The sequence below is a fragment of the Schistocerca gregaria genome, chromosome 3 (genome assembly GCF_023897955.1).
Source record: "Schistocerca gregaria isolate iqSchGreg1 chromosome 3, iqSchGreg1.2, whole genome shotgun sequence".
Taxonomy (NCBI): Eukaryota; Metazoa; Arthropoda; class Insecta; order Orthoptera; family Acrididae; genus Schistocerca; species Schistocerca gregaria.
In genome coordinates, this window is record NC_064922.1 from 921,232,032 (window position 1) to 921,258,632 (window position 26,601).

At 40.5% G+C, this 26,601-nt stretch overlaps 1 protein-coding gene across 1 annotated transcript in view; it reads right to left on the reverse strand.

Annotated features, from left to right (window-relative positions):
- Window positions 1-26,601, reverse strand: part of LOC126355737 (protein white-like) — a 402,551-nt gene that overhangs the window by 183,945 nt on the left and 192,005 nt on the right. Inside the window, exon 4 of the mRNA XM_050006112.1 lies at window positions 250-321. Coding sequence (XP_049862069.1) covers window positions 250-321 — 72 coding nt within the window. The remainder of the gene's footprint in view (window positions 1-249; window positions 322-26,601) is intronic.

The window sequence follows — 26,601 nt, forward strand, 5'->3', positions numbered from 1 at the left end:
TTTACGCGGCCGCATTCTCTCGAGATTTTTGAACATTTTACACTCCCTGAATGAACACTACATAGACTTTGCATTAAAGATGAGAAAGTTACCTGCAGAAAAGTGATACTTTTAGCGATGCCTTCATATTACTGGGCGTTAATTGCAGGTGTTTATTTTTAATAGGTATAGCTCTTCGACATGAAGCACAGAATAAAACCAACAGACAGAGCGTCGTCTTTTAACAGTCCTCTTACTGTTCATACATACCTCTGATATTACTTCAGTTACTCTGCGCATGCGCTGCTCATACGGTATTTCTTCGTCCATTCGCAGCATGGCCTGAAACGGAAGAGAGGGGAAGCTATTAAAGTAGAAATTGAAATATGTGGAGAGGGATGACAATTGAGAAAACACGCTACAATTAGGTTTGCCTTATCGGAAGCCGTTTTTGTGTCAAAATGAATACGATTTCCCGTAATTCACATGCTACGAAGAAGAATTCATTTTAACTTCTTTTCTGTTGGTTACTGTATGGCTTTGTACTCAGACTTTATAAGAATCTCAGGTAAATCTCGAACATTAGGATTTAACTTGCAGAGAAATTAGCGTACCGTAGAAACCTACTCCGATACGCCAATGATAGGAAGGAAATTTGCATATCCACGAGGTGCATCCCACGATTCATATCAAGACATTAGGCAAACTGTTTTAAAACTAAGATGGTCCAGTGTCCCCGAATGAGATTCCAGTATCTTAACTAATGGTAGTAAACGGTATAGAAAAAATAAGACAAACGAAACCAACAAAGAATCTTGACAGATTTCATTAGGCTTGAAAGCACGTTTAGTAGCGGAAGAGCTTACACACATCTTTCATTAAAAAGAGCCTACGTCTCAAATACAATGAACATTAACACAAGTAATCCCGAAGGGAGGTCTTGCGAATAGGTAACTATTCCCCAGTAACTAGAAACCGCGTCAGAGGCATTAGCATGAAGGTTCATCAAACACAAAAAATTGAATTACAAATATAAGTTTAAAAACATATAATCCTTATTGCAAACGGCAACACCGTCTCTTTTTCCGTGTAGGGTACTGTACTATCGGGAGGGATAGTGTATTATTGCGCTACAATTTCCGGTGCACACTAGCTGTAACCCCCTACTGCCCTCAATCGTTTGTTACATGTACACTGACAGCAAAAAATCGCAAGACCGACGAGTTGTGCAACATCAACCACAGTCGGCATTCAAGTTTCTACATCGCAAGGATGATGTCTATCCAGATTTTGCGCCAGTGGCGGGAGAGTGGATTTAGTAGAGCCAGACGCCTTGTAGCATGCTATCCACTGAACCCAAACCACCGCCTCTTGCGATTACACTGGTGTGAAGCGAGACCTCCCTGTAGCGCAGGGTGGAGAGCTATGGAGTTTTATGATGAAAACTAGTTTTGCTCGGTGCCAGTGACGGCCGTGTATTGATTACGAGGCCAGCTGAGGGCTTGCAACTAACCCGTCTGCGTGCCAGAAACCCTGGACCTACACGTGGAGTTATGGTTTGAAGCACTAGTTAGTTATCCCAAGCACTCTGACTGAAAATTTGTTCCTCGATCGGGTGGTTCGACCTGTTGTGCTGTCGCACATGAACAGCATTCCGGGGGGGGGGGGGGGGGGGATGTTTACCATGACAGCGGTCACCCAAATACCGCTGCTGTAACCCAACATGCTCTAAACTTGTTGTTATGTTGCCTTGACCTGCTTGATCACCAGATGTGTCTCCAATCGAACATATGCAGGGCATCATCGGACTACTACAATTCCAGCGTCATCTAGAACCAGCATTAGCCTTTCCTGTATCGACCGACCAAGTGCGACAGGCATGGAACTCCATCCCACAAACAGACATCGAACACCTGTACAATGCAATGTATGCACGTTTGCGAGGTTGTGTACAATATTCTGATTCGTACACTTGTTATTAATGTACCAGCATTTCCCATTTGCACTGGCTTATCACGCGCTTTATTTAACCTGTCATATTACAATGTTAAATCACTTAAAGGTGTTGCCTAGACAAATCTATTCCCGAATTTTCGTTACCATATATTAATTATTCTTGGGTCTTGCATTTTTTCCGTCAGTTTGTTCCGGGTGTTATCCCCCTAAAATTTGTGCTGTTTACTCCTCACTCCAGTACCTTTGATGTCTTTGCATACGTCCATTCAGTCCAAAATCTCCATTTTTTTCTATGTATTCGTTTCCTAGCTGATCCTGCTCAGATTATTATTTCTTATATTTCCACTACAATTAATTTTCTTAGTACTCCAGCAAAATACCTCTGACTCTTTGATTCCTTCACTGTTTGTTTCTCACTGTCCATGAATCGCATCCGTATAATACTGTAATGCAGTTGTGTATTCTGAGAATGTTAAGTCCTGTATCACATACTAGCTGTCATATTTTGGTTAGCAACGTTTTTACTTCGTGTGTTAGTCTGTTTCTTATATCCTCCTAGCTTTGTCTGTCATACAAGATTTTGTTTCCGTTGTAACGGAATTCATCAGCTTCGTTTTCTTCATGGATCCCTGTTTTGATGCTACGCATGTCACTTATATAATTTTTGCAGAGCGTTGATACTTCGTCCCTCTTTGATTTACTCTCAGTCCTTTAGTCCTTTATTCTGTGCTCAATATACTATTCCATCCATCACGTGTTGCATTGTTCTTTCACAAACAGCCATGTCAACAGTGAATCACATAACTGATGTCCTCCCCCCCCCCCCCCCCACCCCAAATAATATTGTTTTTAATTCGTTCATTGCTTCTTGGACTACTTGCTGTAAATTTGTTGTCATTTTCAAGAGATACCAAGCAGTCATCGAAAGTATACATGGTATAAAGTACAAGTCTGCGGAATGACGGAAAAATAAATTGATGAGATAGATTTCTCCATTCTATTGTAATCCCTCGTGATTCCTAAAATAAACCAACGGTTGTTGCTACAGGATGTGCTGCACCACAGGTTGGACTGCTGCCACTTGAAGGTTCTTGTCGCTGACCTACAGTTTTTTTTTTAATATGAATTCCTCGCCAAAACGTTATATTGTCGACACTGCACCCATCAAAAAAGATAAGAATTAATAATTGGTTCTCGTACGTTGAATTGAGATAGATATCTTAAACTGCATTTTTTCATAACACGTAATATTACGCAAAGGGTAATTACACTATATTTATATGAGAAAAAGTACCACCACATCTTGCGAATGTCTTTATTCTGTCACACGACTAGTTTCGACAGCACATTGTCGCTATCCTCAGGCCTCACCACGGCCGAAACACTAATTGATTTGCTTGGCACATTTAATGTGGGCTAGTAACAAGGATGAGGCAGAGTGTCAATGACGAACGAGTTCGCATTATGTATACAGCAACATTCCTACATGAACACAAAAGGATCGTCCATAGTTACTATTGCTGCGTAATTTGGAAATATGCGTAATTCTTTTAATGGGAGTAGACGGCTGTATAGATTGTTGAAGAATAATTTCGTGAACAATTTAGCCGAGACGACTATTTTTAAGTGCACATTTTTATTCTTTTTAATAATATGTTTTAAAAATATTCTCCATAAGTACACCGTAATATATCTGTTTCCCTTAGAGACAGAGAAAGATGTATCACATTTTTAACCATCTCTATTTCCAGAGGAAGCCAGTGAGAATAATTTCTCTGGATTAAATTTACGCAGATGACGAATGAATATATCTACGATAACTAAATAGATTGTATCGAAATGAAAATAATTATCATAATAATAAAATGACAATCAATAGATTTCTGCCGCGGAGGGGGAGGTGTATGAGATATTAAAGACTCTGTAATTCCAGCAGTAATCAGCTGATGGAGTGACACAGCACTATATTTTCGCCGACCTGTGGTGTACAGAGCGAAGCTGCTGCTAGCTTTTACGAGTGCGCTGCGGAGAGCGACCCAACGCTGTCGCATCAACGATTCATGGCAAGCAGGCCTCCGAAGAGCTGTTAACTTTTGAAATACGGCAGGGCCTCACCTGCGGGATTTCCAAAAGGGAACGCTGCTTTCCAAACAACATTATCGCGACATAGTACGTGATGTACCCTGTTGGCCATTAAAACTAAAACGTTGCGGAGGAGGCATGCAACAAACGGTAAAGTGGTGTGAAGTGTACTACGTGTTAGGGTGTGCAAAGTAGGTAGTAACGTTTCAGTGCCACGGCACAAAGTAGATAGGAGACACTTATAGTTTCTATGTAAGGAAAGACCACGCAGCGTGATTCTCATTCAGAAAACGATTGTGAATGTTGTAATTTTTTGTGAAGAGATTTTTGTATACTTCATATACTTCGTATAACTTGTGGGAATTCGACAGGAGCCTGTGCCACATCGACACTGCGACTTAGCGTTCCATGTTACTCGATATCTTATGACTGTCATGCGAACACAAATCGTTGGGTTCAAAAGAGCCACACTTAACGTCGTGCAGAATCTCAAATGCCCCATGCGACTAACTCCAGTGAGGACTGACGTACTTAAAGCTGATATTCGAAGATAACCAATGATACATTGATAGGAAAAAAATCCTATCACCCACAAGGATCAGTGTGAAATAAACAAAAGTTGGTAGGCGTGTTTCTGCATCTGAAAGGTGACATCTATTCAGATTTTGCGCCAGTTGGATGTCAGTGGCAACAGTAGCGGCACTACGAGGGTTCAAATAAGGTTTGCTTCATATGCACGCTGTAATAGTCGTGAGCGCTGGTTATAGTTGACCACGTCATTGCTGCAGTGGATACACCGGTTCCTGTCAGATCACCGAAGTTAATCGCTGTCGGTCATGGCCAGCACTTGGATGGGTGACCATCCTGGCTACCATGGGCTGTTGCCCTTTTTCGGGGCGCACTCAGCCTCGGGATGCAAATTGAAGAGCTACTCGACCTAACTGTAGCGGCTCCAGTCAAAGAAAACCATCACTACCGGGACAGCAGTGTGTTGACTACACGACCCTCCTATCTGCATCCCCATCCGAGGATGACACGGCGGTCGTATGATCCCGATGGGCCACTTGTGGCCTGAAGACGGAGTGTTGGATGCCTTTGAGATTGGACGTGGTGAGTTGATGTTAGCCAACAACATCTTTAAGAAGACAAAGACGTCATTACCAGTGCCCCACTGAGTTTGAACGAAGTCACGTAATAAGGCTACCAGAAGCTGCATGTTCCTTCTGCGATATTGCAGAAAGACTTGACAGGACTGTAGCCACTGTACATGATAGCTGGCAGCGGTGGTCAAGAGAGTTAACGGTCGCAAGAAGACCGAACACCGGACGCCCACGTGGCACCAACGAGACGGAAGACCGTCGTGTTGGACATCTGCTTCTTACGCTTCGTACTATATCCGCAGTAGCAATTTGGGCAGCAGCTGGCACTATAGTGACATAACGAAATATTACAAATCGTAACTTGAAGGACATCTCCGAGCCAGGTGACCTATAGCTTGCATTCCACTGGCCCCAGACCACGGCCATTTGCGACTACAGCAATGTCAAGCGAAAGCTCATTGGAAGGCATCGTGGATGCCTGTTGCGTATTCAGATGACAGCTACTTCTGCCTCACTGCCAGTGATGACCTTTTGTTAGTTAGAAGGAGGCTAGTTCAAATTGTTCAAATGACTGAGCATTATGGGACTTAACTTCTGATGTCATCAGTCCCCTAGAACTTAGAACTACTTAAACATAACTAACCTGAGGACATCACACACATCCATGTCCGAGGTAGGATTCGAATCTGCGGCCGTAGCAATCGCGCGGTTCCAGACTGAAGCGCTTAGAGCAGGCCAGTGTGGCCAAGCGGTTCTAGGCGCTTCAGTCTGGAACTTGACGATGCCGTAAAGGCGGTGCAAAATGGAATGAGCCTGAATAAAGCCTCAAAGGAGTTTCACGTTCCATGGTCAACGCTGAAGAGACGATTAGCAAACGGGTGCTTTACGAAACAAAAAAAACTTTTTGTGGGCCGCCAGCACTAAGACAAGAATGTGAGAAAAGGTTGGTAAAGCGTATCATAACATTACAAAACTTCGGATTTGCAAAGACGAGGACAGAAGTACGTACAATGGCATGAAAACTAGCTGAGAAATATAAGAAACATCAGAAATTTAACCGAGAACAGGAAATTGCTGAAATGGACTGGCTACATTTCTTCTTAAAAAGAAATCCGGAACTCTCAATCCGCAAATCGGAAGGAGTTTGACAAACACGATCAAGAGGTTTAATTACGAATAACGTTTCAGACTATTTTTCATTGCTGCAGAACATCTTAGTAAAGCATAACCTCCTTGATAAGCCGGGAAATTTATTCAATGTCGATGAGTCTGGACTTCAGCTGAATAACAGACCAGGTTACGTGTTAGCAGCAAAGGGGTCTAAGAGCGTTCCAGCTATAACATCCGGTGAAACGGCTGAAAGCTAATCTGTAATTTCTTGCTGCAATGGAGAGGGCATGTTTTTACCCCCAACTTGTGTTTTGAAGGGAAAAAATAAAAGGCTGGGTACAAGGACGGTATGCCGTCAGGTCCCACGATTTTTGTATCGCAAAAGTTGTCGTACGTAACAACTGATGTTTTCTTCTGTTGCTAAGGAACCATTTTGCACCGAAGAAGCCTGATGGACATAGCTCTCATTGCAGCAGTGTGGATACATTACAGTTTGCAGAAGAAAAAAACATAATTTTGCTCTGTCTACCCAGCCATACCGTACACTATCTGCGGCCGCTAGACAGAGCATTTTTTAAAGCTCTGAAATCCTATTATTACAATGCTTGCAATTCATACATTAGCCGGCAGCGGTGGCCGAGCGGTTCTAGGCACTGTAATCTGGAACCGTGCGACTGCTACTGTCGCAGGTTCGAATCCTGCTTACGGCATGGATATGTGTGATGTCCTTAGCTTAGTTAGGTTTAAGTAGTTCTAAGCTCTAGGGGACTGATGACCTCATAAGTTAAGTCCCATAGTGCTCAGAGGTATCTGAACCATTTTTGAACCAATTCGTACAATAAAATGAATCCAAAAAAAAAATCCAGACTAGTGTTCGGAGGACGGGTGGAAAATCCACAGGAAAAGATGCAGTCTTCATCAGAAGCAACAGATATGACCTCGACTGTGGCAACAGAAGAATCCCAAATAACGCCTGGCAAAAGTCTTGGACCATATTTCGCCGATACCTACCCTATATAAAGTTGCATCTGCAAGGAAGAAGTCCAGAGCTTTAGCTGAGGTTTCGACTACATCAGAAAACATCGACAATCTGCGAAACAGAAAACGATAAGAAGTGTAGAGCAAATGCTAAAAAGAGGATTAAAGGAGAAACCGTAACGAAAGGAAAAACCATAACCAAAGGTAAAACCGTAACCAAAGAGACTACCAAAGCAATTATCAAAAAGAAGGAGCCTAAGAAACGAAAACCGTCTACCATTGACAGCGAATGCGACTCGTCGCTGGATATCCAATTGCAAGACGATGATGACAATGGGGATGATGAAGAGTGTTGTTGTGTAGGGTGTGGTGAACTGTACAGTTGCACTAAGAAGGATGTGGATTGGATCAAATGTATTAGCTGCCAACGTTGGCTGCATGAAGACTGTTCAAAATATGAATCAAACTGTGACGTATGTGACAAAAAGCAGGGGAAATAAGTTCACCATTTCACCCAAAGGGCATTCGCCATTTCACCCATGTAGATGGGTCTGAAGGTATTTCGCCTATCTCGTACATCTTGCTCACCAGATGGTAGATGTTGTCAGGACTGGCTCTTCCAAGGCAGTCAGTAGTTCTAATGGAATGTTGTCTACTCCTGGGGCCTTGTTTCGACTCAGCGTTTTCAGTGCTCTGTCAAACTCTTCACACAGTAACGTATCTCCAGTTTCATCTTTGTCTACATCCTCTTCCATTTCCATAATATTGTCCTCAAGTATATCGCCCTCTATATACTACTTCCACCTTTCTGCTTTCCCTTCTTTGCTTAGAACTGGGTTTCCATCTGAGCTCTTGAAATTCATGCAAGTGGTTCTCTTTTCTCCAAAGGACTCTTTAATTTTCCTGTAAGCAGTATCTATACTACCTCTAGTGAGATAACTCTCTACATCCATACATTTGTCCTCTAGCCATCCCTGCTTAGCCATTTTTGCACTTCGTGTCGATCTCATTTTTGAGACGTTTTTATTCCATTTTACCTGCTTCTTTTACTGAATTTTTGTATTTTCTCCTTTCATCAATTAAATTCAATATTTCTTCTGTTACCCAAGGATTTCTACTAGCCCTCGTCATTTTACCTACTTGATCCTCTGCTGCCTTCACTACTTCCTTCCTCAGAGCTACTCATTCTTCTTCTACTGTATTTCTTTCCCCCATTCCTGTCAATTGTTCCCTTATGCCCTCCCTGAAACTCAGTACAGCCTCTGATTGTTTCAGTTTATACAGGTCTCATATCCTTAAATTTCCACCTTCTTGCAGTTTATTCAGTTTTAATCTACAGTTCATAACCAATAGATTGTGGTCAGTGTCCACATTTGCCCCTGGAAATGTCTTGCAAATTAAAATCTGTTTCCCGAATCTCTGTTTTACCGTTATATAATCTATCTGATACCTTCTAGTATCTCCAGGATTCTTCCAGTGTACATCCTTCATTTGTTGTGTTGTTGTCGTCTTCAGTCCTGAGACTGGTTTGATACAGCTCTCCATGCTACTCTACCCTGTGCAAGCTTCTTCATCTCCCAGTAACTACTGCAACTTACATCCTTCTGAATCTGCTTAGTGTATTCATCTCTTGGTCTCCCTCTACGATTTTTACCCTCCACGCTGCCATCAAATACTAAACTGGTGATCCCTTGATGCCTTAGAACATGTCCTACCAACCGATCCCTTCTTCTGGTCACGTTTGCCACAAACTTCTCTTCTCCCCAATCCTATTCAATACTTCCTCATTGGTTATGTGATCTACCCATCTAATCTTCAGCATTCTCCTGTAGCACCACATTTCGAAAGCTTCTCTTCTCTTCTTGTCCAAACTATTTATCGTCCATGTTTCACTTCCATACATGGCTACACTCCATACAAATACTTTCAGAAACGACTTCCTGACACTTAAATCTATACTTGATGTTAACAGATTTCTCTTCTTCAGAAACGCTTTCCTTACCATTGCCAGTCTACATTTTATATCCTGTCTACTCCTTCATTTATGATTCTTGAAGCAAGTGTTAGCAGTCATTAATTTATGCTCTGTGCAAAATTGTACGAGACAGCTTCCTTTTTCATTTCTTACCCCCAATCTATATTCATCTACTATGTTTTCTTCTCCCCCTTTTCCTACCCTCTAATTCCAGTCACCCATGACTATTGAATTTTCGTCTCCCTTTACTACCTGAATTATTTCTTTTTATTTCATCATACATTTCATCGGTTTCTTCATCATCTGCAGAGCTAGTTGGCAAATAATCTTGTAGTACTGTAGTAGGCATGGGCCCCGTGTCTGTCTTGGCCACAATAATGCGTTCATTACGCTGTTTATAGTAGCTTACCCGGACTCCTATTTTTAATTGATTATTAAACTTACTCCTGCATTACCCCCATTTGATTTTGTATTTATAACCCTGTATTTACCTGACCCAAAGTCTTGTTCCTCCTGCCACCGAACTTCACTAATTCCCACGATATCTAACTTTAACCTATCCATTTCCCTTTTTAAATTTTCTAACCTACCTGCCCGATTAAGGGATCTGACTATCCACGCTCCAATCCGTAGAACGCCAGTTTTCTTTCTCCTGATAACGGCGTCCTCTTGAGTAGTCCCCGCTCGGAGATCCGAATGGGGGACTATTTTACCTCCGGAATATTTTATCCAAGAGGACGTCGTCATCATTTAACCATACAGTGAAGCTGCATGCCCTTGGGAAACATTTCGGCTGCAGTTTCCCCCTTGCTTTCAAACGTTCGCAGTACCAGCACAGCAAGGCCGTTTTGGTGGTTAGTGTTACAAGGCCAGATCAGTCAATCATCCAGACTGTTGCCCTTGCAACTACTGAAAAGGCTGCTGCCCCTCTTCAGGAATCACACGTCTGTCTGTCCTCTCAACAGATACCCCTCCGTTGTGGTTGCACCTGCTCCCCAAATAACAAGTTCTCAACCTGCTCTAGAACATCATCTTCTATTTCCTTAACTGAGTCAGCAAGTACTTCTATATCATCTGCAAAACGGATACAGTGTATTCGTTCCCCGTTAAATTTATTTCCTTTAGTTATTCTTTTCAATTTTTCAATGGTTCTTTCAACAAAAAAGTTGAACAAATATGGTGATAATGGGCGTCCTAGCCTTACTCCCTTCCTTATTTTTGCTTTCTTCTTCGCACCATTAACTTCTATCTCTGCCTCCTGCCTTTTTTCAGGTTCCAGATTAATCTTCTGTCCCTCCAATAAAGAGTTATTTCCTTCATTGTTCGTAATAACAATTTCCATCCAACCATGTCAAATGCTTATTTAAGTCTATAAAGGTCAACTAGTTTTTCCTATTAACTCCAATTGGTCTTTCTAATACCATCCTCAGAGCTAGTATTGTCTCTCTAGTTCCTTTTCCGGATAGGAAACCAAATTGGTCTTCTCATAGGTTTGCATCAAGTTTCTTTTATTATTCGATTTTTTATTATGTTTAACAGTGTTTTGGAAGCGTGGGATAGTAAGCAGATAGTTCTATACTTCTCACAGTCCAGAGCATTTCCTTTTTTGAGATTATTACCGTTTTGCTGTTAAGCAAATCTGTAGATGGTTATTTTCCATCTTCATAGTGCTCTTTAATAGGTTTCTATAAGTATTCTTTTGTTGAATCTCCGATTTCCTTCAGTATTTCTTCTGGGATATTATCTGTGCCTGTCGCTTTGCCATTACTTAGATCATTCAAGGCGCTGTTGAATTCCTCTTTAGGTATAGGTGGCCTTATCATGTCGATATCCACACTGCTCTCTTCTTCCAGAATTTCCCTCTGATTAGCAATATCTTCTCTATTACAAATTACCAGGCTAAAGTATTTTTCACGAACATTATAAGTGTCGTTGCATACATACTACCAAGACAAGAAAAACGAGAGCGCTTGGTGGGTTCCATATTAATTGGAACATGAGATTTTTGCTGCTATTCATAAATGGGCAAATTTATCGTGTATGAGAAACATGTGCAAATCATTTGATAAGTATACGTTTATAGTATAAGATTTGTGATATCTCTTACCTCTATCACAGTTTACACGTTTATCTTATATCTTCTGAAGATGTATAAAGATACAGTAGTATTTCTAGCTCTAAATTCCTTTGGGTTTCGACATATTTCTTATTGCAAATTTGTTGCAACCTAATTAATTGTGTAATTGTAATACTTCACACTTTTTTGCTGGTCTGATGACTCATATTGTAACTCTGAATGGCTGTATTGATAGTTTTAATAAGCAGCTATTGAACGATACCGTAATTAGAAAAATGCGATCAGTAATTTTTGTGTTATCAGTTTCATAAGCGGCAGAGCATTTATCTGTCTTTCACTGCATGTATCTTATAAACGTCGGATCAAGCTGCCGTTACTATCTACATATCTCCCATAAAATTCATTTTTTAGGCATTGCTCTTTGCTTCTAAATAATTTTTGTTCCAAGTGATCTATGTACATGTCAGATATGGTACCAGGTATACATAATCCCATTGCTACGTCAGGTGGTCTCTTAAAAATGTTGCTATCGAAAGAAAGTAGTTGTAACGTAGGGTTAGGTGGAGGGATTGTATAAATTCAACAATATCTGTATATGCAGGTTTCATATTTTTCCTAAGAGTGTCAAGTGGTTCCAAGACTGCAATGAAGTACACAATAATGTTTGGTATGGCACACGAGCATTTCGAGAATTACTCTGTCTATTGTGGTTTCAATCTTCACTGCCCGATGCGTCGTTCATGACGTCCTTCACAAGACTGACAATGTTTTAGAAAGAGCCTTTGTATAACTGGTATAGAAGACACCCAATAACATTTAATCGAGATCTGATGATGGTAACCATTCTTACCGAAACCGGTAAGTGACAATAAAGGTTTTCTACAAGCGACCTTGGCTAAGAAGTTCACGTTCTCTCAAGTAATTATTACAGATCTCCGCTTGTCACTCAGTACGAGCAAACTAAACAATGTTCTCTTTGTTTTCTGAATTACAACTGAGAAAATTTATCTCCATTGAAAGCGTATAGCGTAATTATACGCTCCGGTGTATAAATAGTTTCTCTGACTCGTGCACCTGAAGTTCCATAATTAATGAAAAAAGGCATCGAATCCGAATATCAACGCTGACTGATGGAAGAGAGATAATTCAGACTTGTTCCTTATCGCACGAGTGTTTATCGTGTGCAGCAACGATCGAAATGTAAAAACTGCTAACAAGTTAAAGTTCAACAGTAGGTAGCCGTAATATTGTGTAGTAACATTCTCTTAATTAGCTTATATTGCAACTTAAAAATGGTCACCAACTTTAAAACGAGCAACAATTACATTTAATAAATGACTGTAATGACTTTCAAATCACGCACATACTGAGCAAGAACGATAATGCAGTAGCTGGACAAAATGCACTCGAGCGAGCTTATATGTAGAAAATACCTCAACTTGAACGCTAAGGACGTTAATCTGCAGTGCAATGATATTAATTAAAATTACTACCACGAACAACGTGCTTGGACTGGCTACACTTCATGGATTCTCTGCTATATTACGTAACTAATAAAAACGCTGTCTGTTTGATGTTTGCACAGTCGTGACCAAATTTAATTACTGTCCTATGCTGATTGCTTTTCAAATTATGTCGTAATAACTTCCGCTCATGGCAATAAATGTTTGTCAATAACATTGATACGTAGGCATATGCACATAATATCATTTACGGAACACAACATGTTGTTGTTGTTGTTGTGGTCTTCAGTCCTGAGACTGGTTTGATGCAGCTCTCCATGCTACTCTATCCTGTGCAAGCTTCTTCATCTCCCAGTACCTACTGCAACCTACATCCTTCTGAATCTGCTTAGTGTACTCATCTCTCGGTCTCCCTCTACGATTTTTACCCTCCACACTGCCCTCCAATGCTAAATTGGTGATCCCTTGATGCCTCAAAACATGTCCTACCAACCGATCCCTTCTTCTAGTCAAGTTGTGCCACAAACTTCTCTTCTCCCCAATCCTATTCAATACCTCCTCATTAGTTACGTGATCTATCCACCTTATCTTCAGTATTCTTCTGTAGCACCACATTTCGAAAGCTTCTATTCTCTTCTTGTCCAAACTAGCTATCGTCCATGTTTCACTTCCATACATGGCTACACTCCAAACAAATATTTTCAGAAATGACTTCCTGACACTTAAATCTATATTCGATGTTAACAAATTTCTCTTCTTCAGAAACGCTTTCCTTGCCATTGCCAGTCTACATTTTATATCCTCTCTACTTCGACCATCATCAGTTATTTTACTTCCTAAATAGCAAAACTCCTTTACTACTTTAAGTGTCTCATTTCCTAATCTAATTCCCTCAGCATCACCCGATTTAATTTGACTACATTCCATTATCCTCGTTTTGCTTTTGTTGATGTTCATCTTATATCCTCCTTTCAAGACACTGTCCATTCCGTTCAACTGCTCTTCCAAGTCCTTTGCCGTCTCTGACAGAATTACAATGTCAAATACCAACATACACAACATACACAACATAAAGTCATAAAATTATTTTGACGGCAAGAGAGCCAGAATACATTTTTCATAGAAATATGAATTGTATTCAAAACACTTTCAGTTGGTATTTGGTGTCTGCAGTAATAGTGAAACACTACATGAACAACTATAGTGAGTGCTACTTTTTACTACAACATATACTTGACTGAAAAGCTACTCCAAAATTAACTGAACTGGTTTTCTTTGGACTATTTCTTTCATTCATAAATATCTCAAAAGCTAGGATGAGAACCTGCTGATGGCTAACGACTTGGTCAGTAAAGTGTCACTGGCAAAGTTTATGCCTCGACTAAACACATTCTGATATTCCAAGAAAGTTCCTATTACGCTGCCATGACTATTAGACAACTACAAAAATACTAGCTGGATGTTACTTCGAGATAAGTTGCTTATAGTGTTATTTAAGGGTTCCTATGAAATTCATGAGTGCTAGCAGACTGTTATGTGGGCTACATACTATTATTCTTCAAATCCAAAATCTTCTTGCGATCATGAACTGTGCCCATACACATGTTCGCTCACTTATATTTTGTATTGCCACATATCATGACACAATTTCTATTTGTCTTTTGAGTGTCAACACACATGCCTGTACCACACCACACATGCTTCACAACTCCTCTATGTCCTCATTTCTTACGTGCTCTCGGACCAGGGATGCTACTGCTACATGAAAGATTCTCTTTCTAATACATAAAATATAAATTTCCCTGACACTGTCAGCGTGTTTACTAGAATGATTTGACATAATTATTTTTCACTTATTCCTTTAGCACACATTTCATTTTCATAAGCAGTAATTACTGACAAAATTCATAAGTACATATACTGACAAAAAATGGATATAAACTTATGAAAAAAAAAGTTGCTGAAATACATGTGAGTGCTGTGTTCTAGTGTTACAAACACCGCAAGAGCATTTAGTCTTTTCGAATTCCTAGAGCTTTATAGAAAACTTTCTATTATTTTCAGTGATAGGAAGTAGCTCTCTCTCTCTCTCTCTCTCTCTCTCTCTCTCTCTCTCTCTCTCTCTCTCTCTCACTCTCTCCCTGATGTAGTTACAGGAGCTTTCAGGAAGATTTTTATGAGTTTCGTAATTTCCCTAAGAAAGCTGTCTAGAGTTTGTTACAAGATAAATTTCACCAGCTCTTTTAATTTGCCATATTCGCCATTATCAGGCCTACAGTATAATTTGTTGCACGCTCCTTTTTGTCAGTCACAAAATATAATTCAGTGGTCAGTACTGTCTCTTGTAGGACGTTCATTCGCAAATCCAACGAAGCAATTCTTATTGGACAATTTAGTGGCTGTGGAAGAGTGTCTTTCCATTATACCAACACATACTCGAGTGCCGTCACAGATATCCTTAGCTTCTATCTTCAGCATCTTTCGAGGTTTCTCTCAGTACTTTGAGTTTCTTAATTCTAAAATAGCATTTTTGAACATGGCTACGCTTTATTAGCTTTAAACACGCAGTTTCATCGAGACTGTACTTGGCTGTAAATCATTTATAAACGAGCCATAATCTTATGAAAGTGCTCTAACAAAATTTGAAATAATCATCACTCAGATATTTCCTTGCGAAACATGCAAAGAGTAACCTGAGGTGGACGTCCTTATGTGACGGAATGGTCAGTTTTTTACATTTCTACAGAAATAGCAGAAGGGTTGGGAATACAGACAAGAACCTCAGCACAGATTCTACCGTGGATTGATTATATGATGAACAAATACAACGTTGTTTACGTGATAATCTTTCTTTGTCGACTGTTAGCAAATTTAATAAAATAGCAACCACGCATTTTGTTTACTGAGCTTCCACACAGAATGCTGTATCTGTTTTTTGCCTTACGGAAGAAATATTTGCAGTTTGGGTAGTACTTGTTAAGTAAATCTTCAATCATAGAAAACTTTGCATGGAATACTCTGCGACTACTTCACCGACCCTACGATGCACAGATATTTCAGAATTTTCTGAATGATATTTCACACTAGATTATGCGTATTATAAATCATAATCTAGAGGAAAGGTGTCATAGATATCAGGGTCTGATCATTACGAACTAATAACGAATTATCGGCTGATGAATGATAAGAAAATTTTCAGTGCCAGAGCATCGTTCAAGGAGCGATATACCTTCTAAGAAGAAAAAAAGGCATTGTCTGAATGGGACGGAAAAGTAGACATGATGTACGTGTACCGACAGACAAATGATTACAGTTTCCGAAGACTAGGATGATGTATTCATGTCAGTAAAGTGTTGGTTCACCTGTGGCCCTTACTCATTCGTCTTCCCAATGACTGGCAGAGTTTTTGGATATCTTCTTGAGCGATATTGTGCCACATACTGTCCAACTGGCGCATTAAAGAGGCAAAATCCCCAGTCGGTAGGAAGGCGCTGCCCATATTCCTCCATACGTTCTCAATTGAGGAGAGATTCGGCGACGGTTGGCAAGCACGAAGACCACCAGTAGAAACTCTCGCAGAGTGTGGGCAAGCATTATCTTGCTGAGATGTAAGCCCATGGCGGTTTGCCATGAAGGGCACAAAACTGAGTGTAGAATATCGCCGACTTACCTGTGTGCTATAGCGGTTACACGGATAAAATCCCAAGGTGTCGTTCTATGAAATGAAATGGCATCTCACAGCACCACCCCTGGTTCTTGCCAAGAAAAGATCTCAAATAGTCGTATTTTTTGAGAAGTTATTTTATGCTATCTGCAGCTCCTACTCACTCCATGTACAGACAATCAGATATATCGATAACTGGAGCCATCAGTATTTAGTTTCCATGAGTTCGTTTTTGGAATGTTTGCTTCGAAGTCTTTGCAACAATCATTCAGAGTGAACGCTCCAATAACGAATTCACGGAATCCAGATATTTACGACCCAGCGAGTACCGATGTATCTGATAGTCTATACATGGATTATGTAGGGGTCTGAAGATGACATTATTGAAATGTCGAAACTCGTTGTCTAAATAAAGTAACTCCTCTAAATATACTGCTGTTTGGTGATTTTGATTGGTAAATATTTTACTGGCTATTTCCCGTCTCCATAATGGATAAAAGGAGATCAGGTCTGGTTGTCGGGCCGTATAGCGGGTGACAGGTTGATATTCGGTCCCTGTCCATAGCGTATCCAGACACGTTTTTGCTGGTCATCAGGGCTCCGTTCGAAGCGGGACTCATCAGTAAACGCAATCTACTGCAGGCAATGATATCTCAGGCCGAATGGGACCGATATCACTGCGCACCGGCTTATTGGTTTACGGAAACGAATGGTAGTCACCGCGAGGGGCGCTAAGAGCTCAGCCCCGTTTCTGTGGGCCGCGATTCAGTGGTCCTTGTGGTCACTGAAACATCATTTGCATACTTGTTTAGAAGAAAATGGTGAATAAGGGGCTATGAGTGACTCTGACGACTGCTCGATCTTCGCTTTCTCTCCTCTCTATAGGTTGACCCATCACACCGTGTTATATGTTTTACCCATTGCTGCCAACATCAACGAATAGTGGCATCGATCCTCTTCAAATGTCGAGCGATTATCAGACTACTCTACACGTCCTCTCTCAAATGCTGACATCTGCGTATATCGTTCAAGCGCTTGTCTGCCTATCCACCTGAGTACACGGGAAAAAAAATGGTTCAGATGGCTCTGACCACTATGGGACTAAACTACTGTGGTCATTAGTCCCTTAGAACTTAGAACTACTTAAACCTAACTAACCTACGGACACCACACACATCCATGCCCGAGGCAGGATTCGAACCTGCGACCGTAGCGGTCACGCGGTACGATTTATCATGCAGAAGAAACTAAGTAAACTCACCCAAAGTGGATCTACTGTGCTATGTTCCCCGAATATGTAGTTTGGTTATTAACTCTAGAAACAAAACGATTACTATCAAGTAGGAAATTTTGAGCAAATCACTGAACGATATTAGGATTGCTGAATTCATTACGTTTGAAATATTATGTACCAATATTTGTCATATGGACCACTGTTAATATTTATTTTCATTCTTACAGTATGATAACATAAAAAATATGAAAGTAAAGATGCTAGAGATACATTTGTTCTTAATCTGTAGTCAACCTCCATTCTCCACCCGCAAACATATAGACAATTATTTTCGTCTCTCTATATTTTTCGAAGAGACAAGTTATGGATTGAAAATGTCACGTACTGTAATTTTTTTAATCATATCTCCATTGGATCCCCGTTTGTACATTTCTTTGTTTAAAAAATTCTAATTGCAAATAGTTTTAATTTTCCGCTTTGTAACACTAGAACTAGGCCCAGATTCTCCGTATAAATTGAACGTTTGTCGATTTCGTATTGAGTTTTGTTGTGCTAAAATTCATAAATAATGGCTCTCAAATGCCGGTCATAGAATAGTAATGCAGGAGCAGGCGAAAATACCAGTGCAGGAAAGATCGATGACTTTTACTTTGTAGCTGCACAAGATGTTAGGGAGTTGGACGTAAGTGTAAATGGATAAAAGAGCACAGCATAAAAAATTAAGGTGTTTCACCGTTCAGTTTCGCAGCCTGTTCGTTGTCCTCTGCTCGTAGGAACTTGCGCTGACAACTTGTTAATATTTTACTCTCTTTCCCAGAGTATTTCGATACTGGCTGTTTCATTCATCTGGCCGTTTCTCGCCGGTCATTGTCACAGTTTAGACACGGAAAAAAATTGGCAAACGTTTTGTGCCCTGGTACAATTGTACAGCTGATGGTACAAACATGCTTCCTTCTGATAATGAGGAATTTGGTTCCTTTCTATGCTACCTATTTGAAAACTGCAAGCAGTTGATAGTTTGGGTGGTATAAATGTAGGTTATCTTTGGGGTTCTGGAATGGTAAATGATCTGGAATTCTTATTTGGATACTACATGTTAATCCCAGTAAATTTCCAAAACTGGAGGTAAGAATAGTAGGACCCTAACAGATAACTTTCTCTTTACAATTAAACCACTACGCTTAGCTACAAACAGGGGTCGATATACATCAACGGGGACAGGTGAAAATATGTGCTCCGACCGGGACTCGAACCAGGGATCTCCTGTTTACATAGCAGACGCTGTATCCATCCGAGTCACCGAGGATACAGAAGATACTGCGGCTGCAGGGTATTATCTCTGGCGCGCCTCCGGTGAGATCCACATTCCCAACTTATCGTCCCGCACTCTGTTCATAGTCCCCCTGTCCATTATACTCGTTACTCGCGGAGTTTTGCCGACTCCCGTAAGAGCTCGGGCATTGTTTGTGGATCCGAACAGAACAAGACGGTCAAATCAGTTTTTTCGGACATGTCCGAAAGAACAAATACCATCTTCATATATATATAATTTTCTCTTTCATGAAACTCACGTAGTAACTGTATACCCAAAAACAGATTATCCCTCTCATACTCAGTTGAAATTAGTTAGAATAAATAATGACTCCAGAAAAAAAGGTGTTTGTAGTAGTTTATGAGAGATGATCTGCGATGAAATTTATAATGAACCAAATGCTGACATAAAGTTTAATTGATTAAATGATAAATTCATATCATTATCCGAAGTAAAAAACAATGGATCACTAGAGAAATTACAGTATCTTGTGAAAGGAAGAGGGAAATATATCTGTTGGCAAGAACAAGCAGAACTCATGCCGTGGTTGAAAATTACAAAAACTACTCAAAATTACTAAGCAAAGTTATTAAAAATTAAAGGACATGGACACTGTGTCAAAAACAAGTAATTCTCCCAACATACGTAAGACATTATAGAGTGTAATGAACTAGAGACAGGATAGCTGGTCACAGAACAAGAACACGTAGCTATTGAACTAAATGAAATGGGTACAAATGACGAGTCAAAGGTAACGAAAACGTTCAATCATCATTTCTTAAACACAGTAGAAAACATAGGGACAGAGAGATCACAGCAGTGCCTTGAAAAAGCAACTGTCATAAAATTAAATCATACGAATCTATCTCCAACTTCTCCTTCTAAAATTGTAAAAATTAAATATCCTCTGTTATCTAGATATCGTGTTTCCAACAAAATGCTAAGTATAAAAAAAAGGTTCAAATGGCTCTGAGCACTATGGGACTTAACTTCTGAGGTCATCAGTCCCCTAGAACTTGAACTACTTAAACCTAACTAACCTAAGGACGACACACACATCCATGCCCGAGGCAGCATTCGAACCTGCGACCGTAGCGGTCGCACGGTACCAGACTATAGCGCCTAGAACCGCTCGGCCACTCCAGCCGGCAAAGTGCTAAGTATTCGCTGAAATATAATACGCCGTATCTTATCACAAATATGCAGTGCATCAGAAGCACAACGCATTTCTCCAGAGAGATTGAAATATCTGTTGTTAAACTCCTCTGTAAGCTAGGTTATAAGACAACTGCCGATAACTACCGACCTCTTTCAATACTGACATCATTTTCCAAAATTTTTGACATGGTCATGCGTTCAAGAATAGTATCTCGTCTCAGCAACAATAATACCGCAAGTGAATTCTGTTTCAATATCGGAAAAGTTACAATAATGATAATACCATTTACACGCTCACTGAACACATTTTGCACTCATTAAAGAACAAAATAACGTAGGTTAGTATTTTCTGCTACCTATCTAAGGCACTTCAATGTGTGAATCACAATATTCACCTACGTAAGCTCAGGTGTTATGGTACTGATGTTAGAGTCAACCCATGGGCTATGTCATATGTAAACAAAAGAATGCAATAGCTTGAGCTTGGTAATTCAACCAATGTAATGAGGGGGGTTATTTTAGACTAGAGAGAAATCATGTACGGAATTCTCCAAGGCTGGACCTTCGGTTCACTATTATTCCTCATATTCGTAAAAGATCCTCCATCTAATTTACAACAAGCAGTACTGGTAATTTTTAAGACGACAGTAGTATTTTAATTACTTCAAGCATATATACACCAACAGAGGAAATGGTAAAAAGTGTTCTTCAAACTATCATTGACTGGTCTTTTACGAATGGTCTGACTCCCAGCCCTCCAAAACGCAACACGCTCAGTTCTCGACATCTAGAGGTTCTACACCAGCTGTAAGTGCTGCACAAGGTGAGGAATAATAAATAGATTGGAAGCTTCCTAATTCTTAGCTCTCTCTACTAAAAAGAATTTAAACTTGATAAGAGCAGATTTTTAAAATAGTAAAACAATTAAGTTCACCCACATTTTCACCTACAATTATTTCAGATCTAGTAGAGAGATAAATCAGTGTGCTGACGTATCTGGCATGTTTTCAGCATGTGTTGTCATTTGGAACAATGTTTCATGGTAATTCATCACGTTAACAGCATCTTTAGCAAACAAAAGTAGTGCACATTGCTACAACCAAAATTGGTGATCATTTACCCAGTAATATTGGATATATGAAACACAGCAACGAAATTTCAAAACGACCTCAAAAGTTTCTCCTTGACAACCCTTATTCCTTAGAAGAATTTCTGTTATTGTAATGTCAAAAGGACATAGGTAGGAATTAATGGCTCATAGCTGTTAGTTAAAAAAAATAATAATCATGTAAATGATCAGCATGTAGCTATATTTATAAAATAGTTTATGATCTCAACATAAAATGACTCATTTCACATCATTACGATTTATCAAAATGGCTCTGAGCGCTATAGGACTTAACATCTGAGGTCATCAGTCCCCTAGAACTTAGAACTACTTAAACCTAACTAACCTAAGGACACCACACACATCCATGCCCGAGGCAGGATTCGAACCTGCGACCGTAGCGGTCGCGCGGTACGATTTATCATGCAGAAGAAACTAAGTGAACTCACCCAAAGTGGATCAACTGTGCTAAGTTCCCTGAATATGTAGTTTGGTTATTAACTCTAGAAACAAAACGATTACTATCAAGTAGGAAATTTTGAGCAAATCACTGAACGATATTAGGAATGCTGAATTCCTTACGTTTGAAATATTATGTACCAATATTTGTCATATGGAACACTGTTAATATTAATTTTCATTCTTACAGTATGATAACATAAAAAATATGAAAGTAAAGATGCTAGAGATACATTTGTTCTTAATCTGTAGTCAACCTCCATTCTCCACCCGCAAACATATAGACAATTACTTTCGTCTATCTATATTTTTCGAAGAGACAAGTTATGGATTGAAAATGTCACGTACTGTAATTTTTTTAATCATATCTCCATTGGATCCCCGTTTGTACATTTTCTTTGTTTAAAAAATTCAAATTGCAAATAGTTTTAATTTTCCGCTTTGTAACACTAGAACTAGGCCCAGATTCTCCGTATAAATTGAACGTTTGTCATTTTCGTATTGAGTTTTGTTGTGCTAAAATTCATAAATAATGGCTCTCAAATGCCGGTCATAGAGTAGTAATGCAGGAGCAGGCGAAAATACCAGTGCAGGAAAGATAGATGACTTTTACTTTGTAGCTGCACAAGGTGTTAAGGAGTTGGACGTAAGTGTAAATGGATAAAAGGGCACAGCATAAAAAATTAAGGTGTTTCACCGTTCAGTTTCGCAGCCTGTTCGTTGTCCTCTGCTCGAAGGAACTTGCGCTGACAACTTGTTAATATTTTACTCTCTTTCCCAGAGTATTTCGATACTGGCTGTTTCATTCATCTGGCCGTTTCTCGCCGGCCATTGTCACAGTTTAGCTGGACGCCAATCTGCGCCGAACTAAGATAAATGGAGGTACCGCAGTTTTACTTTAGCGGGCTGCCCACGGATAACTCATTAGTTGCAGAAACCGCAGAACAGCAGTGGTACGGAGGTTCGATGGAAAATTTATGTCATCGGGATGAGCCGAAAAACATTCGAGGGCCTTTTTATTCGTGTGTCGGGGATTTATAGCAGTCGGCACATCTGGAGTATTGCCAGCGCTTTGTCATTCTCTTCACCCACGCGCGTACATCAGAATCCGAGCAGAGGCGAAAAATGCGAATTTATACCAGCAGGTTTCCAACGTAAAAGGAGAAAACACAGAAAAACGCTAAGGACAATGTGAGAAAAAACGTCCACATTTATAATAACAGAAGATTTTTCTTTAACAAGGAATGTGAGGTCATTGAGTGTATATTACGAGAATTTAAAACTGAAAGAATTACTGTTCCAATAGAAAACCAGGTAGTCATGCATGTCAGTAAAATAGCATAACGTAGAGACAGGCCATGGATACCTGTACGGATATTTTAATTATCGTTGGGCATACTCCGTTTGACATAGAACTTACTGCAATTAGGAATGTCAGATAACTTGGTGTACTGTACTTGAAGTGTTACAAATTACCTCGATAATATACCTCGCAATAGTACTATAATGATCTGGCAAATAAAAACACAAGGTCGGTCACCTTGCTTGGAAGATGTGGCGTCCGAAATCTGTCATCTTTTCCTCAAACATACCAATGATAGACATGTAAGGAATACAGATTTGCATTTACGTTTTCTCTGATGGTCTTGGTAACAGGATTGGAGTACGATTCGGTTCTTTAAATGTATGGTGCAAGGATATGTTTGACGGTGTACTGATGGTGAGACGATGACTCTAATAGACTTTTACGCACAAAGAAGACATTTGTTTTTACATGTTTGACCGCTACGCAAAAACTGGGTGATATGGTGTAGAACTTTGTTCTATTCAGCAAAATATCGTAGTAGTCTCGGTGTGGGGCAGGGAGTTGAGGTTTGTCAATTGGGAATATTAGGGAGGGGATATCGGTGAAATTACCCTAGACTCAGGTAGACCCACATAGAACCTGATGAAGGTAACGAGTCACGTTGTCGAAATATTGTACAAGAACGATGCAGCTGTCGCAGAATACCGGACTTTTCACGATGCCATCAATTAATGCTCTTGAACGTGTAAAAACAAGAAGTAATTTAATGGGCTTGGGAAACCTCACGAAACCACCGTCAAACTGATAGACATAACTGACTTAACAGCCTATGATTGAAACAACTCAATAATCTTTTCCTCGGTGTGGGGCAACCATGTCAGATGGGTACTAAAATACGTAACTGTATGACTGTATATTGCGCTATGATGGGCTCCACATACACTATGTGATCAAAGCCATCCGGACACCTGGCTGAAAATGACTTACAAGTTAGTGGCGCCCTCCATCGATAATGCTGGAATTCGGTATGATGTTGGCCCACCATTAGCCTTGATAACAGCTTCCATTCTCGCAAGCACACGTTCAGTCAGGTGCTGGAAGGTTTCTTGGGGAATGATAGTCCATTCTTCACGGAATGCTGCACTGAGGAGAGGTATCGAAGTCGGTCGGTGAGGCTTGGTGCGAGGTAGGCGTTCCAAAACATCCCAAAGGTGTTCTAAAGGATTTGTACCAGACCTCTGAGCAGACCAGTCCTTTGTCGTGTAACCACTCCGTCACAGGCCGCGCATTATGAACAGGTGCTCGATCGTTTTGAAAGATGCAAACGCCATCCCCGTATTGCTCTTCAACAGTGGGGAGCAAGAAGGTGCTTCAAATATCAATGTAGGGCTGTCCTGTGATAATGCCACGAAAAACAACAAGGGATACAAGCCCCTTTCCATGAAAAAGACTACCACACCATAACACCACGCTGGCAGACAACATTGGCCAGACATTCGCCATACTCACACCCTGCCATCGGATCGCCACACCGTGTACCGTGATCGGTCACTCCACACAGCGTTTTCCTCTGTTCAAAAGTACAATGTTTACGCTCCTTACACCTAGCGAGACGTCGTTTAGCATTTACCGGAGCAATGTGTGGCTTATGAGCAGCCGCTCGACTATGAAATCCAAGTTTTCTCGCCTCCTGTCTGACTGTCATAGTACTCTTGGATCCTGAGGCAGTTTGGAATTCCTGTGTGATGTTCTGAATAGCTGTCTGCCTACTACACATTACGACCGTCTTCAACTGCTGGCGATCTCTGTCAGTCAACAGACGAGGTCGGCCTGTACGCTTTTGTGCTGTAGGTGTCTCTTCACTCTTCCACTCATTATCACGTCGGAATAAGTGGATCTAGGGAGAGTGGAAATCTCGCGTACAGACGTATGAGACAAGTGAGACCCAATCACCTGACGACGTTCGAAGTCCGTAAGTTCCGCGGAGCGCCCCATTCTGGTCTCTCGCGATGTGTAATGACTATTGAGGTCGCTAATATGGAGTACCTGGCAGTAGGTGGCAGCAGGATGCACCTTATACGAAAAACGTACGTGTTTGGGGGTGTCCGGATACTTTTGAACACATAGTGTAATTCGGTAACCTGCCAACTGCTGAGGACATCTTTTTCGTCTCCATAATTTTATACTTGTCTTCTCTCTCCTATCGCAGACAAGTGTTTGTCTTCTGTACGACTGTTGTATTTGGCTCCGTACATGAAACATCGATCAAAATACCCAGTGTATAAAACGACGGGTCTAATAAAATCACTCTGTCTTTTAAAACCGAATGTAGTCTCACAATATGATCATATGTCTTCTTTGAGCGCGCTAGTAAGTTACACAGCAGAGAATGGGACACTGTGAGTTTTAGCAGCGAGGACAGATGTCTTGCAGGCATACTACAGTCTTGCTTAAGTTGCGCTTGTGAGAAATCAGAGGAGTGTCCCGGTAATTTGCAAAGGCATTCATGTGCCGGAGTCTGACTGGTTCTTTGCTCCAATTCGAAACGCGCTAGAAAGCTACGGACATGAGATCAGAAACTGTGAAGTTTTGGAGATAGGTGATGTGCTACTGGTGGACGTAGAACTGTGAGGACAGGTCATTATCCGAATTTCGGTAGCTCAGCTGGTAGAGCACTTGTCTCCGAAAGGAATAGGTTCCGAGTTCGAGTATAGGTATAACGCTGTTCCGGCTCAGTTCGGTGGACGTTCGCATCAGCAAGCGGTGGCAACGAAATCTCACAGTTTCTCCCGAACAGCATGATAGGGAAGGTAAACATTTATTTTAACATAGATAAGATTATATTTTCAACACCCAGAGCTGAGATTAAATATTTATTTTTAATATCCGATTCCGGTCCTGTGATCACCGTCAGGTACCTTGTATAGCACGTGCGAGAACGCATGCAGTACATTCCATGTATATGTGTCAATACAACGCTCTCTCGTGAAAATACTGACGAAAACTCATATTACAAGATGTCAAATACTCACGTAAAGCAGTTTGAAACAGATTACATTGCAATATTAAGCCAATGAAGACAAATATTGTAAAACACATCGTAAATCGCTGAAATTAAAAGTACAAAACATAAAGTAATTGGGTCAGGGATGTAAGACAGGTAATGAAACCTGGGCTTGTAATGTATACCTGCTATCACGTTGTAAAATATATTACCTTGTCAACAATGAAATGTGATAAACACTGTAAGCAAGTGTTGTTTTTATCAGTTACTATCTGGTGTGGTTCGTATCTGTCTGTATAAGCCAGCAAACAGCAACTGTCACGATTGAAAATAGACATTAGCCGCGCTGAGTAGCCGTATATTTGAGGAGCCTTGTCGCAGACTGTGGGGCCTTTCCTGCCAGAGGTTCGAGTCCTCCATCGGGCACGAGTGTGAGAGGGAGAAAAGGAGTTACTGGTCAGCCTGAAGGCAGAAGGACAATTCACAATGAAGACATTTGATTGTTTTCTTCTTTCGGAGCCAGTACTGGTACAGGCATTTTCTAGAAATGCAGGTGGTGAGACTTGGTAGGGAAATCTTTGTGGAGACTCGTGGACAACCAGGATTTAAAAATAGTTGTTTATTCCAGACAGGACT